At 37.2% G+C, this 16,855-nt stretch overlaps 1 protein-coding gene across 1 annotated transcript; it reads left to right on the top strand.

Annotated features, from left to right (window-relative positions):
• The first annotated feature begins 849 nt into the window (after positions 1-849).
• Positions 850-7,322, top strand: SIKE1 (suppressor of IKBKE 1). The gene is made up of 5 exons (XM_058538868.1): positions 850-1,051; positions 1,285-1,390; positions 2,279-2,421; positions 4,146-4,259; positions 5,897-7,322. Exons 1-5 carry the CDS (start codon positions 893-895, stop codon positions 5,996-5,998), a joined length of 624 nt encoding a protein of 207 aa, XP_058394851.1. The 5' UTR covers positions 850-892; the 3' UTR covers positions 5,999-7,322.
• The last annotated feature ends 9,533 nt before the right edge of the window (positions 7,323-16,855 follow it).

Here is a 16,855-nt window from a genome sequence, read left to right as displayed (position 1 = left end):
TTGGGTATAAACAAAAAGAATTGGAAGCAAGGACTCAAAGAGATATTTGTACACCTCTCTTCATAGCAGCATTATTCACAATAGTCAAAATGTGGAAGCAACCCAAGTGTCCATAGATGGATGAATGGATAAACAAAATGTGATATACATAAGATGGAATATTATTCAGTCTTAAAAAGGAAATGCTGATGTGCATAAATGACCCTTAATGACATTATGCCAAGTGAAATAAGCCAGTCACAAAAACGACATATCTGATTTATATGATTCCAGCTACATAAGGTACCTAAAGCAGTCAAATCCATAGAGCCAGAAAGTAGAATAGTGGTTGCCAGGGGCTAGGAGGAAGGCAGAATAGGGAATTAGTATTTAACGGGTACAGAGTTTCAGTTTTGCAAGATGAAGAGTTCTGAAGTTAGATAGTAATGGTTGCACAAGAGTGCGAATGCACTTAATATTACTGAACTGTACATTTAAAAATGGTTAAGATGGTAAATTTTATGTGCATTTTACCACAATTTTTTAAAAACTAAACGAAAAAGAAAAGAACGACGACTGAATAACAATCTACATCAATCAAAACCAGTAGGGAAAGGAGAAACTCAGCCCGCCCAGCCATAACTGAACTTGACCACCAGGCTGCGGGAACATGAAACCAAGGGCATTGCAAGGCCAGGCCTCCGACACTCCGCAAGGCGAGGCCGCAAGAAAGCCGCCGGTCAAAGCAGGTCACTCCCGGACTAGGCTGCCACTGCGCAGGCGCATATCGCAGCTGCCGAGGCGCCTTTTAAGCGTACCTGGAAGTGACGTCTATAATGCTGAGACACGTTGCGGGAGGATCTGAGCGATTCTGGTAGGCGAGCAGAGGTGGGGCTGGGGTCGGGTGGCAGCTATGAGCTGCACCATTGAGAAGATCCTGACAGACGCTAAGACGCTTCTGGAGAGACTGCGGGAGCATGATGCAGCTGCCGAGTCGCTGGTGGATCAATCGGCGGCGCTGCACCGGCGGGTAGCCGCTATGCGGGAGGCGGGGACAGCGCTTCCGGACCAGGTCAGGCAGAGGGTAGGGGTCCGTGCCCTCAGGTACTGGGCACTTGAGGGATGGAGGGCGAGGTAAAATGGAAACTCGGCCTGGAATTTATTCCTGGTCTCAGAGGGCATCGGTGAGACCTTTCTGCGGGATCGGGGCTGAGAATGCTGCCCTGGAGCTCTGACTCCTGCCTCTTCATTTGCATCTGTGGCTGTTCTGTTGACGGCGCACTTAGTCTGTCTCTGTTTGTCCAGTATCAAGAGGATGCATCCGATATAAAGGACTTGTCCAAATACAAACCTCACATTCTGCTCTCCCAAGAGAATACACAGATTAGAGACTTGCAGCAGGAAAACAGAGGTTAGTCAGGACTTTTTTTGTAGTTACTATGATTTTCTCATATCCAGTAATATTTCAAAGGTTCTTACAAAAGTGTCATACTGTTCACAAAAGTGCACGTGCTGTATGTATTTCCGGGTCAGTACTTTTAATAGGAAAAGTTACTGCGCTGGCCCAAAACAATGAAGTTTGTTACATTACCCTTTTCAATGTCATCTGACTGATTTTGTTTTTATAGGCAGCTTATCAAAGAGATGCTTAGTAGAGCTGAATTACTGCGTGGCTTATTTAGGCATCCCCAGGTGGAGGCTTGCATAACGAAAGCGTTAATATCCTCAAGGGCTTAAAACTTAATGTTTAAATATTAATTGAAATAAACACTAAAGACTGAAGGTTTTTTTAGGTTCTTGTGTAAGTGGAAGAGCTGAATTTTATCTTCAGGGTATGTAGTCTTAAGCTTGAATGAGTACATTATTTATGATAGGGCTATGAATAGTTATTTGTATATCAGTTTACAGAGGGCTTTCACATGTATCATCCCATTGTATTCTCATATCTTCATTTTGAGGTAGGCAAGCCAGGTATTTATTATTACAATATAGATAAAAAATAGGCTCAGAGAGGTTAAATGGTTTGCTTGAGTATTAAGCTAGTAACTCACAGAACTGAACTCAAACCCATGTCTTCTGATTCCACATCTCATTTTGTTTCTGCCAGACTATGCTGCCACTAGCCAGAAAGTTATTTTTCACGTAGACCTTAACTGTTGAGTTTTTTGGACCTAAACGCAGATTTACAACTTTGAATTCACAATATCTCATAGAGTGTCATAAAATTCCAACTGTTAAGAGTTTGGCTTTGGGAGTTATCTCTCAGACATCACTGCCAAGTTATTTTATTTTTTGATAGAGCTATGGGTTTCCTTGGAGGAACATCAGGATGCTTTGGAACTCATCATGAGCAAGTACCGGAAACAGATGTTACAATTAATGGTTGCTAAAAAAGCAGTGGATGCTGAACCAGTCCTGAAAGCTCACCAGTCTCACTCTGCAGTAAGAAACTTTGATGAATAAATTCTAAGTGAACTGAATTAAAATCTTGAAATTGTTTTGGATTGTGTGCTTGTTTTTGTTTTGTTTTGTTTTGTTTTTTTGAGGAAGATCAGCCCTGAGCTAACATCCATGCCAATCCTCCTCTTTTTGCTGAGGAATACTGGCTCTGAGCTAACATCTATTGCCAATCCTCCTCCTTTTTTCCCCCCAAAGCCCCAGTAGATAGTTGTATGTCATAGTTGCCCATCCTGCCAGTTGCTGTATGTGGGACGCTGCCTCAGCATGGCTGGACAAGCGGTGTGTCGGTACGCGCCCGGGATCCGAACCCAGGCCACCAGTAGCGGAGCGCATGCACTTAACCGCTAAGCCACGGGGACCGGCCCCGGTGTCCTTGTTTTTTTAAGAAAAGTAAGCTTGTTTTCCTTTCATGTCTATCACATTCGCTGTTGATTTTGCTATAGCTTTGTAAAGATATGAATAGAAAGAAGAGGGTAAAGGGTTGTTCAGGTCCTTTTATTTGAGTGAGACTGAGATTCCTCCCTCCCTCACCAAGATCTTTCTTCAACATGTTAATGAATGCTTAGTTCTTCCACCAAACATAATGCCAGTTAGTGTTGAAGGTGCTCAGTAAATACTTGGTTATTATAGTACATTTCACTAAACTGTAAGCTCTTTGATTGTAAGGAGCATGAATTCATCTTTTATCCCTAACATAGTACCTAGCACATAGCAGGCAGTCAGTAAACCTTTATTAAACTGAATTACATAGCATTATACTGTGTTGTCAGGAGACAGAAGTATGGTTTTAAAAAAATAGATATGGCATAGTTTCTACACTTCAGTTGCTTATGATTTAATTTGGGAGACCCAGTAATTTTCCTTATGTTTGTAGAGTGCTTCATAGTTGTCATTGTACATTCACATATACTCTGTAATTTAATCCTGGATTAATAGATTGGCGTGTCACTCTTTGCTGCAGTGGAATTTATGAAAGATAAGTTTTATCTTAGATTCCATTGAAAAAATTTTACTGACTTAACCAAAGTCTTAGGGAACAGGGATATTTTAAATATGTGAATGGCATTCATCTGGAAGAGAAAAATAAAGTTTATTTTCTGTAGTCTGGAGGAGAACACTTGAACCTTGAAGGAGACAGTTTAGCTCATATGAAAAACATGCTAAGAGATATGTCCAAAGATAGAATAAGAAACCTTGGAATGTGGTAAGCTTCCTGCCAATAAAAGTATTCAAATTTAAGTTAAACAGCCACTTAGAGATATTGTCCAACATGCAGTGGTTGGTTAGACTAGAATTGATCTTTTTTTTTTTTTTCCTGAGGAAGATTCACTCTGAGCTAACATCCGCTGCCAATCTTCCTCTTTGTATGTGAGCTGCCACCACAGCATGGCCACTGACAGACAAGTGGTGTAGGTCCACGCCTGGAACTGAACCTGGGCCACTGAAGTGGAGCACACTGAACTCAACCAATAGGCCACTGGGGCTGGCCCTAGAACTGATCTTTTGAAAACAAATTGTTTGTGAATACCACAAGATAACTTTATTATGGCTTTACATCTGAGGACTCAGATTATAGTGAAACTCTTGTGTAACCTCTGTAGCATAGATTAAATGAACTTTTTTAACGTCATAATGTACATGTTCTCATGAACTTCATATTTGTAGAAAAGATGACATTTTCACCTTTTTTCTTAATATCTTCACAGGAAATTGAAAGTCAGATTGACAGAATCTGTGAAATGGGAGAAGTGATGAGGAAAGCAGTTCAGGTGGATGATGACCAATTTTGTAAGATTCAGGAAAAACTAGCCCAATTAGAGGTAAGACTGTTGCTATTTTAGGTTCACAGTATTTCAGGGAGTTTTCATTGAGTCTGGAAGGTATGCCATCGCTATCCTATCACTGCAATGTATTGATGTTTTCTCTGTGCTCATAATTAACACCTCCTCCATACCCTTTTCAAGAAAGGAAATGTAATCAGCAGCAAATAATGAAAATGCCAACTGTATATTGGCTAAAAATTGAGATATTAACATATCAAGAGTGTAGAGAGAATGGAAGGGACAGATTACATGTGAGCTAAAATCCGTCATCTGCTGTAAAAGGAAGTCAATTAGGTAATGTCTAAAATTGATGAGCAGAAAATAGCAGTATGGCTTATTATTTAGAATTATGGAAGTAAATACCAAAAGAAATAGATAAAAGTATTAAAAGTGGTTGCCTTTGGGGAACAAAGCCAAGGGACTGATGTTTATTGTATAAGACTTATAGTCTTGATTTTTTTAAAGCTATTTTCTTGTAATATTTTGATTAAAATAGGAATAATTTACAAAGCAAGGCCTGGGGTGTTAGTGTGCTCATAAAATTGTTAAGGAAAAACAGTACAATAGATGCTTTGAATGCCACTTATTACAAGATACTGTCATGCGCCATTTGAGAAATACCAGAGAGAAAAAGATAGGGTCCCTGCTCAGAGTCTAGTGAAAGGAATAAGACTAGTACTTATATGATATGATATATGTTATGATATGAAATGGTATATAATGGTATATAAATGCTAGGAGAGAGATACAGAGTATGAAGGGAAGCACTTTGTATGGTAGAAGATTTAATGACCATGGGCTCTAACTCTTGGTGAAGCCTGAAAATGCTATGGTTTACCAGAATTTCCTGCAGAGAGAATAAGAATAAAGAGTGCAAGCTACCCTATCTGGAAATCAAAGGGAGTAACAAAGTCGCAAGCAGGAATTAGGAGTTAGTTAAAATGATAGAATAACTTTGTCTACACTACCCCAATTGACCTCAGTTACAGAAACAGCCCTAAGGAAATGTTGGATGGATTTTACTGAATACTTTTAAGTGGAAAAAAACATGGGCATCAAATTGAGACCCCAGCAATACTACATCCAAGATGTCTGAGTGTGGACAAGTTTTTGGACTTTTGTGAGTCATAGTGTCCTCTTCTTAAAGAGAATACAGATGTAGGCAATGATACCTACCCTACAGATTGTTGTGAGATAATATATGTAAGACACCTACATAGTACCTGGCTATGTGTCCAATAAGTAGTTTCTTCTCCCTCTTTCCTTCCTTTCTCCAAAATTGGGACATCTAAGAGAGAAGACTGAGCAGAGTGAAAATATTATTAGGAATTTGAAAAATAGAAGAAACAATAGTAAAACTTGTGGGAATCATGAAGAGTATGACAAGTAGTGAATTCCTCAAGTGGAGAGGGATCTTGTTTTTTTCTTTGTAGTCTTAACACTTGACATATAGAAATTACTCAGTAAATGTTTATTAAATGAATCAATAAGTAGTATTTTAGGAAATTCTCAGTTCGTTTCCTTAAAATTTAAAATTAAAATAATATCCTTTCTGTTCCTAGCCCAAAACAATGTCTTCTGATGCAGTTTGACAATCAAAATATCTGAAATAAATATATACCATTTTTTTTCAGCTTGAAAATAAGGAACTTCGAGAATTATTGTCCATCAGCAGTGAGTCTCTTCAGGTCAAGAAGGAAAACTCAATGGACACTGCTTCCCAAGCCATCAAATAACTCAACTTCTAGATGACAGCTGGCGATAGTTTATCAAGGAAGGAAGTTATTATCTTTCTATTTGAGTATTGTCCATTCGTTGTCTTGACTCAGACTTGATTTAGTGTTGATTAAAGGTATCAGGTGGCAGTTTACAATTCACGGTCAAAATTGGCTGTCCACAAAACAGTTTTTGGGTGTGTTAGTGAAAATACACACTGAGTTTCACCATTCATTTCTCTAAGAGACTACTTTTAATTTTCATTTCTGGGACCTCGATTTATATAAACTGTTTTCAGTTCATTTTTGTTTTCACATCTCTGAAACTTAGAGCATTTTATTATAAGACAGCAATTTTATTTTATTTAGGATTATAAATTACAATTCTAAACAGTTTTAAAAAGAGATTAGCTTTTTAAATCTATTTGGCATAAACTTTGATTTTTTTCCATTTGAGGAAAGTAATATAATTCTTCACAACTAGATGGGCAGATTCTCTGATTTATAATGTGATTCACTTTCTATGAAGTTTTAAGTCTCTCTGGTGCTCAGAGTTGGCACTTCATGGCGTCTTTACTCTTAATTTGAGAGAACCTACTTCTAGTCCCCAGGAAACATACCTGAAAATAAGTCAACTGTTTTTTTCTACTGGAAGTAGTCATCATTTTGTTCAAAGAATGCTGAGTAATTTGTCCTGTGTATGTGCACACACACGTGTGCTCTTAGTTCAGATGCTAAAAGTAGCTTTTATTTGTTCTATTAGATATTAGTAGTCAATGTTTCAATTTTGTCCTACTAGAAAATCTTCAACTTCAGTAGTTTACCCAGTGTGAAGAGCATTAGTTTATTCACATCATAGTTCTTAGGTACTACATTCTACTATCTAATTTATATATAACTTGTGTTTTATAGTTAAGAACCATCACTTACTTGGATGTCTTTCATTACTAGTACTAGTACTTTCTTTTTAGATCCATTTTTTACAAGGAAGCAAAGTTTTATCACCTAATAGAGTTATTACATTCATAGTACTGTGTAGACAACAAAGCAATGTTGAGATTCAAATGGTGAGGGATCAACTGGCTCACTCATCAACTCATTCCGTCATCTCAGTTTACTCACATTTCAAATTTACCAATTACTTCATGTTATACTATCATATATAGTATAGATTTGCCTAGAAATAATTGAAATAATGAATGCTAAATCTGTCAATATTTTCCAGTAACACTAAGCACCATACTGCATGTGAGACAGACAGTATTAAAAAGAGTTTTTTGTTAGTGCTTTGTGTGATGTAAAATTTCTTTTTTACTGCCATAAAGAATTAACTCCAGTTAAGACACACAATCTCTCCACGATACCCTAAAAGCATCTGATCCCAGTAATACTAATGGACTTTGCCTACAGCGGTGGGCTTTAATGAATAGGTATATGTCATTTGAGAATTTGTCAAATTTCTATTCAAAGTCCTGCATAAAATTTGAAAAATACTTCCACCCCAAGTATGGATATTTTTATCTTGTTCCCCAAAAGTAAACTTTTAGTCCAGCCATTTGCCTTCAAGTATATGCCTGAGTGCCACTGTTATGTCCCACAATTCCATTCAGAACCTATACCATTTGTCAGGTGCCATGGCCAGTTTTCATGAAAATGATAAAGTAATCAAATGGGCCATTAAAGTATAACATGGTGTCCCTTTATCTGCCTTATATTCCTTTAGAGTTGCTTATGAAGTTCTTTATATCTCAGATATCAGGATAAATCTTTATGTTAACATTTCCCCCTAGCAAATCAAAAGCTTGAAGTATGAGTCTAAAGAGCTCTCAGTGCCCTACATAATATAAATTCTGGCTGAAGACAATGTGTAGTTAGAAAATTGAAATGAGGAAGGAATGTTCTTCACTTTGCATGGATATTAAAGTTTCTTTTGCAGTGGGTGGAGGAACTTGACTGCTTTGCAAAATCTTAGCACAAACTTATCTTTTCTAATAAAAACCTCATTTGGAGAATATCAGCTAATTTTACTCAGTAATGAGTCTAATTAGGAAGTGCAAAAGTTTATTTTTCATATATATAGCAACCTGTCAAGTAGACGGGTTTTCATAAATGTTTTGTAATTAGCAGAATGTAGTCAGCAGTATAACAAATAGTTGTTTCTGAAATGGTTTTAGAGATTTCCTCATGATTAGAAGTCACAAATTATATGATTACAAATCAAATTATAAAATTAAAACTGTTTGAAAGTATCTTGAAAACTGCTTAAATATTATCAGTATTTACCTTTATTACCTTGACTTATATTAATACTTTATGCATAATTTGATTCAAACATTGAAGGTCTATTTCACTGTTCCTCAAAATGTGGTTCACTGACCTACTGAACTAGAAATTTGGGGATGAGATCCAGAAATTTGTATTTTAATAATCATCCCAGATAACTTGTAAGGACACTAGTTTAAGAATGTCTAGTCTACTATGTACCAGGCACTTCATTTAGAGTTATGAATAGAAAAAAGGGAAAAAAAGGTGTTGACACTGTTTTCAAAGAAAAATCTGTTAGAAGAGACAAACAAGTATACATACAATTACAATGCAGTGTGATGAGTCCAATATAAGGATGTATAGGATACAGACGAGAGACTATTTAACCTTGAGAATCCAAAACAGACAACAAATGGGTAGGAGAACTAGAAACCTTGGTGCTTTCTAGTTATTATATAATCTCCATTTCAACTGTACCTCATTTTACAGATACTCAGGCACAGGGAGGTTATGTTATTTGTCCAAACTGGAACCAAGATTCAAACCCAGACAGACTCTTAAACATGATCTTAACCACTAAGTTTAGATGCCTTTAAATGCCAAATACTGTTCGGAGTTCAAGTGGTTCTTTATTAGCAAAATCTATTTTTATTAATAGTGCAAAAATAACCACAGCCCATATATTAGAAAATATCATGAATTCAATAAGTGGAGTCTTAACTAATGAGACATAATTGTCATCTGCTAGAATGATGTAGCTGATAGTTTGTGTGCACGCAACTGAAGGGAACAATGCTTAATCAGTGGGCCTTGCCACGTACAGGAAAGAGTGCAGTTCTGTCTTTCAAATCTGTTTCCTTAGCATTTTTTTCATCCTTCATGCTATTTTCTTGTGGTTTCAAGAAAGTTGCTGCTGCGCCATATGTCAGGTTCATGTTGAAGGTGGGAAAAAAATGAGAAATGGCCTATACAAGCTATATGTATCCTCTTTTATGAGGAAAAGCAAAGCTTTCCCAAGAATTCCAGACAGATTTCCCCTTGTATTATTTGTCTGACCTGTTAAATGTCACTGCTAGCTGCAAAGAAGGCTGGGTACATAGCTTCCCCAAATAAAATCAGTATTCTGTTAGCAAAGAGGAAAGAGTATAGAGAAAGCAACTAACATCTGACACAAGTCGTTTTACATTGAATAGCTTTTACCAAGTATAAACATTAGCTGAAGGAGTGTGTTGATTCTGAGGAGCCAAGAGAATGGGCTGTGGCAGACATCTGTCTTTTTTTTTTTGGCTGCCCAATATCCTAACTCCTATGTTTAGGGAATCCCTCACCTGATGAGGCAAACCCTTCCTCCCTCCTAAAAAATTTGGAAGTGTCATATATGTTTTACCAGCCTCTTTTGCAGCTAGGGAAGATACATCTGCCTTAAACCTTCAAGTTATTGATACAAAGAAGCATGGAACTATGCAGAATTCTTTGAGTAAAAGGTGGTGACCTACAACAATGGCTACTACATCCAGCTCCATAGAGGAGCAGCAAAAGTGGCTTTAGTGACAACATTGAGTATCCAGAGTCAGCAAAGTCAGTGGTGTAAGCTGCAGTGTCTCTGCCCAATTTTGGACACAGTGGGATCTTTACAGAAGCACTTATCTGAGGTGATTAGAGGCTATGTAGTGTCCAATTCTGGTTTTCCAGCTGTCCTAGAGATCCTGAGGATTACTGATTAGCCTTTTAATAAAATCACTTCTAAAAGAATTAAGCCAATTCCCTATAATTAAGAACGCTGACTGATAAAATAAGCATACTTTAAAAAACAACAATGCAAATATAAATTTTGTCTACACTTTATGCATAATTTTGCACTTATATTTTAATGTAATATTTGACACAAAAGGATAAATGTGACATCCAAATTATCAAGCATAATAATAATTCATTACCTAATTTAAGAATTAGAACATTACCCATATTTTGCATTTATCTATTTGAGCTCCTCTCCTGTCTCCCCCCACCCTCCCCTTTAATGGTTCTATCACGTGTAAAAAGACCTAAATTATGTTTAGTTTTGTTCCTTTTTGAGTTCTATAAAAATGATATCGTACTATATATAGTCTATGGGATTTGATTTTTTTCCACTCAACATTGTTTCTAAGATTCATGTTGTATGTAGCTGTCATTCATTCATTTTCATTGATGTACAATATTTCGCTGTGTGACTATACAATATATTAAGGGATACATACATATATAATGATAAAATTATACATCTTTTAAAATCCTTGCTAATATCTGACTTCCTGATTTTTAATTCTCCCTTCATCTACCTCGTTTATTATTAGACACATTTCACTATAAGCAGTCAGATTTCATATTTTGCAGTTATTTCACTTGCAGTTGTCTCACGGCAACTTTCAGATTGAATTAAGGAGTATTATCCACTAATATTCATAGTGGAAATCAGATGATGCTTTTTCTTTTGTCACTCTCCAAGAATGCTAAAAAGGAGGCAGAACCTTCAGAGCTTTGATGAACTACAATTCACTCAACATTTTATCTAGCCTCCTAGAAATACATGTGGAATTGACGGAAATGAATTTCTGTATGTTACTGATCGTAAGATTCATTTTTCTTTCCTGTTTTAACATCTCTGAAATTGGGATATGTCTTATGCATGCAGGGGTTGTGGTGTGGTTGATTCTAAGCATAAGCACTGTTTGCATTCCTAGTGGCATGACTGGGCAAAGGCAAGCTCTTGATATTTCTGTCAATAAACTAAGGACCATTTGAGAAAGGAATACGGGTTTAGCTGTTTTCTGTGAATTTTCCATCAACACCTTCTTGTAAGATCAAGAAAGTGCCAGCATAAGAACCTGGAGTATGGCTGTATTAGTTTTCTATTGTATAACAAGTTACCACAAATTTAGCAGTTTAAAGCAACACCCATTTGTTATCTTACAGTTCTGTAGGTCAGAAGTCCATGCAGGGCTCATCTGATTAGGTTAGGCCCAACCAGAATAATCTCCCTCTTGATTAACCCAACTGATTAGAGATCTTAATTACATCTGCAGTAATCCCTTTGCCATAAAGAGATATGAGTGACACCCTCTAATATCCACAGGTCCAGCTCATGCTTAAAAGGAGGGGATTATACAAGGCATTTACACAAGGTGGTGGGAATCTTGGTGGTCATCTTAGAATTCTGCCTATCGCAATGGCTTTTAGCAGCTTGAAATAGAATCCTGGAGATAACAATGATGCATTCTTAGGAAATGCTGCATTACCAGTATTCTTTGTGGCCCAAGAATAATTCTGTGTGGAAAAACCTGCACATCTATGAGCTAAAAGGAGATTCAGCAAGATCCACCAATGTATGCTAAAATTAGTGGACTAAAGTTTAAACAGAAAAAAGATACTTGCATAGTCTCTGTGTTAGTTTCCTAGGGTTGCCATAACAAATTACCACAAACTGGATGGCTTTAAACAACAGAAATTTATTCTCTCAGTTCTGGAAGCTAGACATTTGAAATCAAGGTGTTGGCAAGGTTTGTTCCTTCTGGAGGCTCTCAGGGAGAATGTATTCCATGCTGCTCTTCTAGCTCTGGCAGTTCTTGGCATTCCTTGACTTCTAGATGCATCACTGCAATCTCTGCCTCAGTCTTCACATGGTGTTCTCCTTGTATGTCTCTGTCTGTGTCCAAATTTCCCTCTTCTAAGGACATTAGTTGTTGGATTAGGGTTTACCCTACTCCAGTATGACTTCATTTTAACTTGATTACATCTGCAAAGACCTTATTTCCAGATAAGCTCCCATTCTGAGGTTGCAGGTAGACATGACTTTTGAGAGACAATATTCAATCAAGTATGGTCCCAAAGTATCTCCCCCCAAATATTTAGTAATTATAAAGGGAAAAATAGTAATTTTACTATGAAGAATCCTGGAGGACACCACTTTAAGCAATTAAGTTAAACATCACTAATAATACACTTCAACATCATCTACCCCCTGATATGATGCAATGAGAAGGGTACATCACCTGTCACATTCTTACAAATAATGCATAACCTCAATCTAATCAAGGGAAACAGACAAAACCAAATTGAGGGATGTTTACAAAATAACTGACCAATACTGTTCCAAAGCTTCCAGGTCATGAAAGACAAGGAAAGACTGAGGAACTGTCACAGAGTGAAGGAGACTAAGGACATATAACAACTAAATGCAGCGTGGGATTCTGGATTTGATTCTGGAAGAGAAAATGGATATTAGAGAAAAAACTGGTGAACCCCAAATTAACTTTGTAATTTAGTTAATATTATTGTGTCAATGTTAACTTCCTAGTTTTGAAAATTGTTCTATGGTTAGGTAAGATTAACATAATGGGAAACTGAGTGAAGGGTTTATGGGAACTCTCTGTACTATTTTTCTAATTCTTTTGTAAGTCTAAAATTATCTCAAAACAAATATGCATTCCCCTGATTATTAATGCTGCTGAGTATAATTTCAAATGTTTATTTGCCTGTACAGGTTTTAATATAGACATTCAAGTGGTTTCCCCCATTTTTCTTTTCTTTGACTTTTTATTGATATGTATTAATTTAGTATATATTCGTGATACTAATACATTGTCAGTTTTATATGTTGCAAATATGTATTCTCCTAGTCTGTTGTTTTTTATTTATTTTTTTTGCTGCCTCTTGATGAATGGAATTTTTTAAATATGGTCAAATTTATTACTGAAAAGAAAGATGGTGATAGTGGTTCTTTTACTTTAGAAATACTTTAGAAATATCTTTTGTCAGGTGGTAACATTTGAGCTGAAACCTGAATGATGAGAAAGTGCCATATATGTGATGATTTGGGGAAAGAGCATTCCATGCAGAGGCAATAGTAAATGCAAGGGTTCTGAAGTAGGAACAAACTTGCAGTGTTGGAAGAACCAAAAGGGCAGTGGAATTGAGTCACAGTGAACCAGGGGCTAGAGACTTAGTGGGGACTAGGTCATTTAGGGCCTTGTGGGTCATGGTAAAAGAGTTTGGATTTTATTCTAAGTGCAATTGGTTTGCATCGACATCTAATTTAAGTTTATTAAAATATTCTTTTGCTCCACCCTTCCCTCCGGCTGAATCGTAGAACTAAAATGTTATGGTGATTACGTAGCATGTCCACATAATTCTTCCATTAAATGCAATGTTGATATTTTAAAGGAACGCATACAAAGCTTTTGCATTATTCTTATTTAAATAATATTTTAGGGGCCAGCCCGGTGGCGCAAGCGGTTAAGTGCGCGCCCTCCGCTGCGGCGGCCCGGGGTTCGCTGGTTCGGATCCCAGGGCCCACTGACGCGCTGCTTGGTAAGCCATGCTGTGGCAGCGTCCCATATAAAGTGGAGGAAGATAGGCACAGATGTTAGCCCAGGGCCGTCTTCCTCAGCAAAAAAAGAGGAGGATTGGCGGATGTTAGCTCAGGGCTGATCTCCTCACAAAAAATAAATAAATAAATTAATTAATTAATTAAAAAAAGGTAAAAAAAATAATAATAATATTTTATTACATAATTATTCTTATTATATTATTCTTATTTATATAATGCATTTTAACTGTTTGAGGGCTTGTAATGCAAAAAAGTTGTAGATTGTAGGGTTCTAGGACTAAATCTTAATTTTTTACATTCTACGGAAATAATTATTCTTTATAAAAGTTTGCTCTAAATTGTGTTTTCCTGTTCTGAAATCTTGAATGTAGATCCCTTTAACATCCACTATTACCATAATTTTATAAAAGAAGTTCTCTTTAACTTCCCTAAATAGGAAGGATCTAATATCAGAGAAAAAACAGTCCTTAAAATCTTGAATAAATTTAGCCTTGTTTTTAAAAAAATCTCTACATTGACCTAATTTTTCTCATTTGACAGAGAACTGACAAAAATCTTATCCATCACTGCTCAAGATAACCTTATAAATGTGTAAAGGATGCTTGCTTTTGATTCTCAAAAAGACTCCAGAGAAATGTGCTTATTGATCATTGTAGAGAAAAAAAAACACACAACCATAATCAATTTCATTGTCTATTTAAGTTTCTCAGAGAAGAAAAATAAGAATGATAAATAACCAAAAATAATATATACAATTTTTTTGTTCTGATGGTTATTCCTTAATAGACTAAATATCTTCCCAAAATCCATGACTACCCTGTTGTATAGAAGATGGTTTCCCAAATCACTTCACAAGTTTCTGCTTTAATTAACTTCAGTTTAAAAAAAATAAACATAGGGGCTGCCCCCATGGTGCAGCCTTTAAGTGCACGCGCTCCGTTGCTGGCGACCCGGGGTTTGGATCCAGGGCTTGCACCGATGCACTGCTTGTCAGTCCATGCTGTGGCGGTGTCCCATATAAAAAAGGGAGGAAGATGGGCACAGATGTTAGCCCAGGGCCAGTCTTCCTCGGCAAAAAGAGGAGGATTGGCATGGATGTTAGCTCAGGGCTGATCTTCCTCACAAAAAAAAAAAAAAAAAAAAACATAAAAAGATATCTACAGTGTTTTGTTTTTTTATTTGACTTCAAAATTAATCTGAAAAAGATTATTGCCTTAAAATGTAGTGATCTAAAAATGAAACCTACCTCTAATTATGAGTACTTGTAGAAATAAATCATTTAAACCAGTGATTTAAATCAAATTACTCCATCTTTTACTTTCTTTAATGCACTGGAAGCTAAAACGTATGCTTCTGGGTTTGTACATATTTGCATTTTGTGCTAAATGTAAATTGATACTAATTATGGATTAAGAAGGAATTTAAAGGCAATTGAGACATTCAGAATGAGGATGATAAAATGGTTATCTGATTTAAAAAGGTCTTTAGAAGCTATGTGTAATGGTAGAAATCAAGACTATTCTTTCTTATTAATAGGAACTGTATTTATAGAATTTAGTGAGACTACCATTTCTTACATTTCCCATTGCTGTGATATTTGAGAATGTGTGCTCTTAGACCTAATTCTACTTTTAGCCCAGCTTCACATGACCTTGTTTCTAGTGCAAGAGCCCAGGGCAGTTTCTCTGTGACAGCAGATTAGAACATGCAGACTAGATCTTAAATTCTCACTTGGACAAAGGAAACAAAACAGCTGGTTTGATATGTTTACATTCTGTACTTCTCCAACAGAACATTCCTATTTCTAACAACTTCTTACACTGTTGTTCAGTGCTATTCATTCAACAAGCTTTTGAGCGTTGTGTATGCCAGGCACTGTTTGGAACCAGGGATGCAAAGATGAATGTCACAGACCCTGCCCTAAAGTATCACTAGCTAGTGTAAACTAATAATTACAATAGAGTGAGCTGTTAAAGCATTGAAAGTGAAGCAAGTATCCGTGCCTAGGAAAGCGTGGGAAGGCATCAAAGAGAACAAACAGGCAGCTTGGAGGTGGTATGGGACTGGACCAAAAGCAACAGAGGTGGAAAGAAACTCGAACATCAGAAGAGGATACTGCCTCCTCTTAGAAGTCAAGACGATTTGCTCAGAATTGGAGGTTATATAGTCTCTTAACACTGTGCACCCTTCCTTCATTGCACTTATTTCAATGTGTATGTTTAGATTTGTTTTTGTGATTATTGAATGATGCTAGACTGAAAGTTCCTTGAGGACAGAACCGTGTCCGTTTGTCTTAACCAGTGTATACACCCCAGCATGACACACAGGAGATGCTGAATAAATATGTGTTCAAAGCGAAAATTAAGTGGATGGGAGAGTTCTCAGGAGCATGACTGGTCATTATTTATCCAATACTATCAAGTAAGAGAGCCAGAGAATCTGACAAAAGCATTCCTCTCACCAGAGGGGACTACTCTATTGTTTGGCAACGGATAATTCATTGAACTTTTCTGTGGCTAGAATTAACCACTTTCTTCCTTTCCTCTTATAAGCCCCGTTGGATGAATCATTCATTTGCCCTGATTTCAACCTTTTGGTTACTGATTCAGCCTCTTTGATTACCTGATACACTATGAATATCTTCTGGTAACTAGAAAGGTCAGCTGAAGGAGTTCGTTTTCGGGTTTTTTTTTTTTTTTTTTATGATTATGCTGCCTTGCTCACTGTTGTCCGTCTGCTGCAAGCAATATAGTCTCTGGGAGACACACTTAAGACTTCCAAATTACCCTGCTAAAAACCTGACTCTATACTAATGAAAATTCCAGTCTAATGGAGCAGACAAGGGAAAGACAGCGTGCGCTGTGAGAAGAAACTGGGTTTGGGAGCTTCTGGATTACCGCTGGGAAAAGAGAAAATCCTTTCTATGACATTCCTAAATATGCCCTCCAAATTGTTCGCCCTCAAGATTTACCCTGGTCTCGCCGCTTAAAGCAAATGCAGGTTTGCAAAGATCAGTGACGCCAAAGTCACCCGCCGCCCCGCCCCTTGCGTCCCAGCGGAGTCAGTAAACACCGACCTTGCTTCCGCAGCTCACAAGGGAGTGAAAAGTAGAGGAACGTACCCACCTTCCCGGTTGTGGTTAAGCGCAGCGCGCTGGTTGGCGTCACTCAACCCTCGTGCGCAAGCGTATTAGGAGTCCACCACCCCCCCGCCCCTTTCCTGTGCACGCGCTTGGAGCTCGCAAC

This window comes from Diceros bicornis, chromosome 4, assembly GCF_020826845.1.
Source record: "Diceros bicornis minor isolate mBicDic1 chromosome 4, mDicBic1.mat.cur, whole genome shotgun sequence".
Classification (NCBI taxonomy): domain Eukaryota; kingdom Metazoa; phylum Chordata; class Mammalia; order Perissodactyla; family Rhinocerotidae; genus Diceros; species Diceros bicornis.
Note: the sequence above shows the minus strand (reverse complement) of the source record. Positions and strands in the feature narration are given on the sequence as shown.

What these genes read in the sequence shown, in the direction of transcription:
- SIKE1 (XM_058538868.1), top strand. Translation starts at nt 893, where the DNA reads ATGAGCTGCACCATTGAGAAGATCCTGACAGACGCTAAGACGCTTCTG. An exon ending in CTCACCAGTCTCACTCTGCA is followed by an intron (nt 2,422 to 4,145) that starts GTAAGAAACTTT and finishes ATATCTTCACAG; the next exon opens with GAAATTGAAAGTCAGATTGA. An exon ending in AAAAACTAGCCCAATTAGAG is followed by an intron (nt 4,260 to 5,896) that starts GTAAGACTGTTG and finishes ATTTTTTTTCAG; the next exon opens with CTTGAAAATAAGGAACTTCG.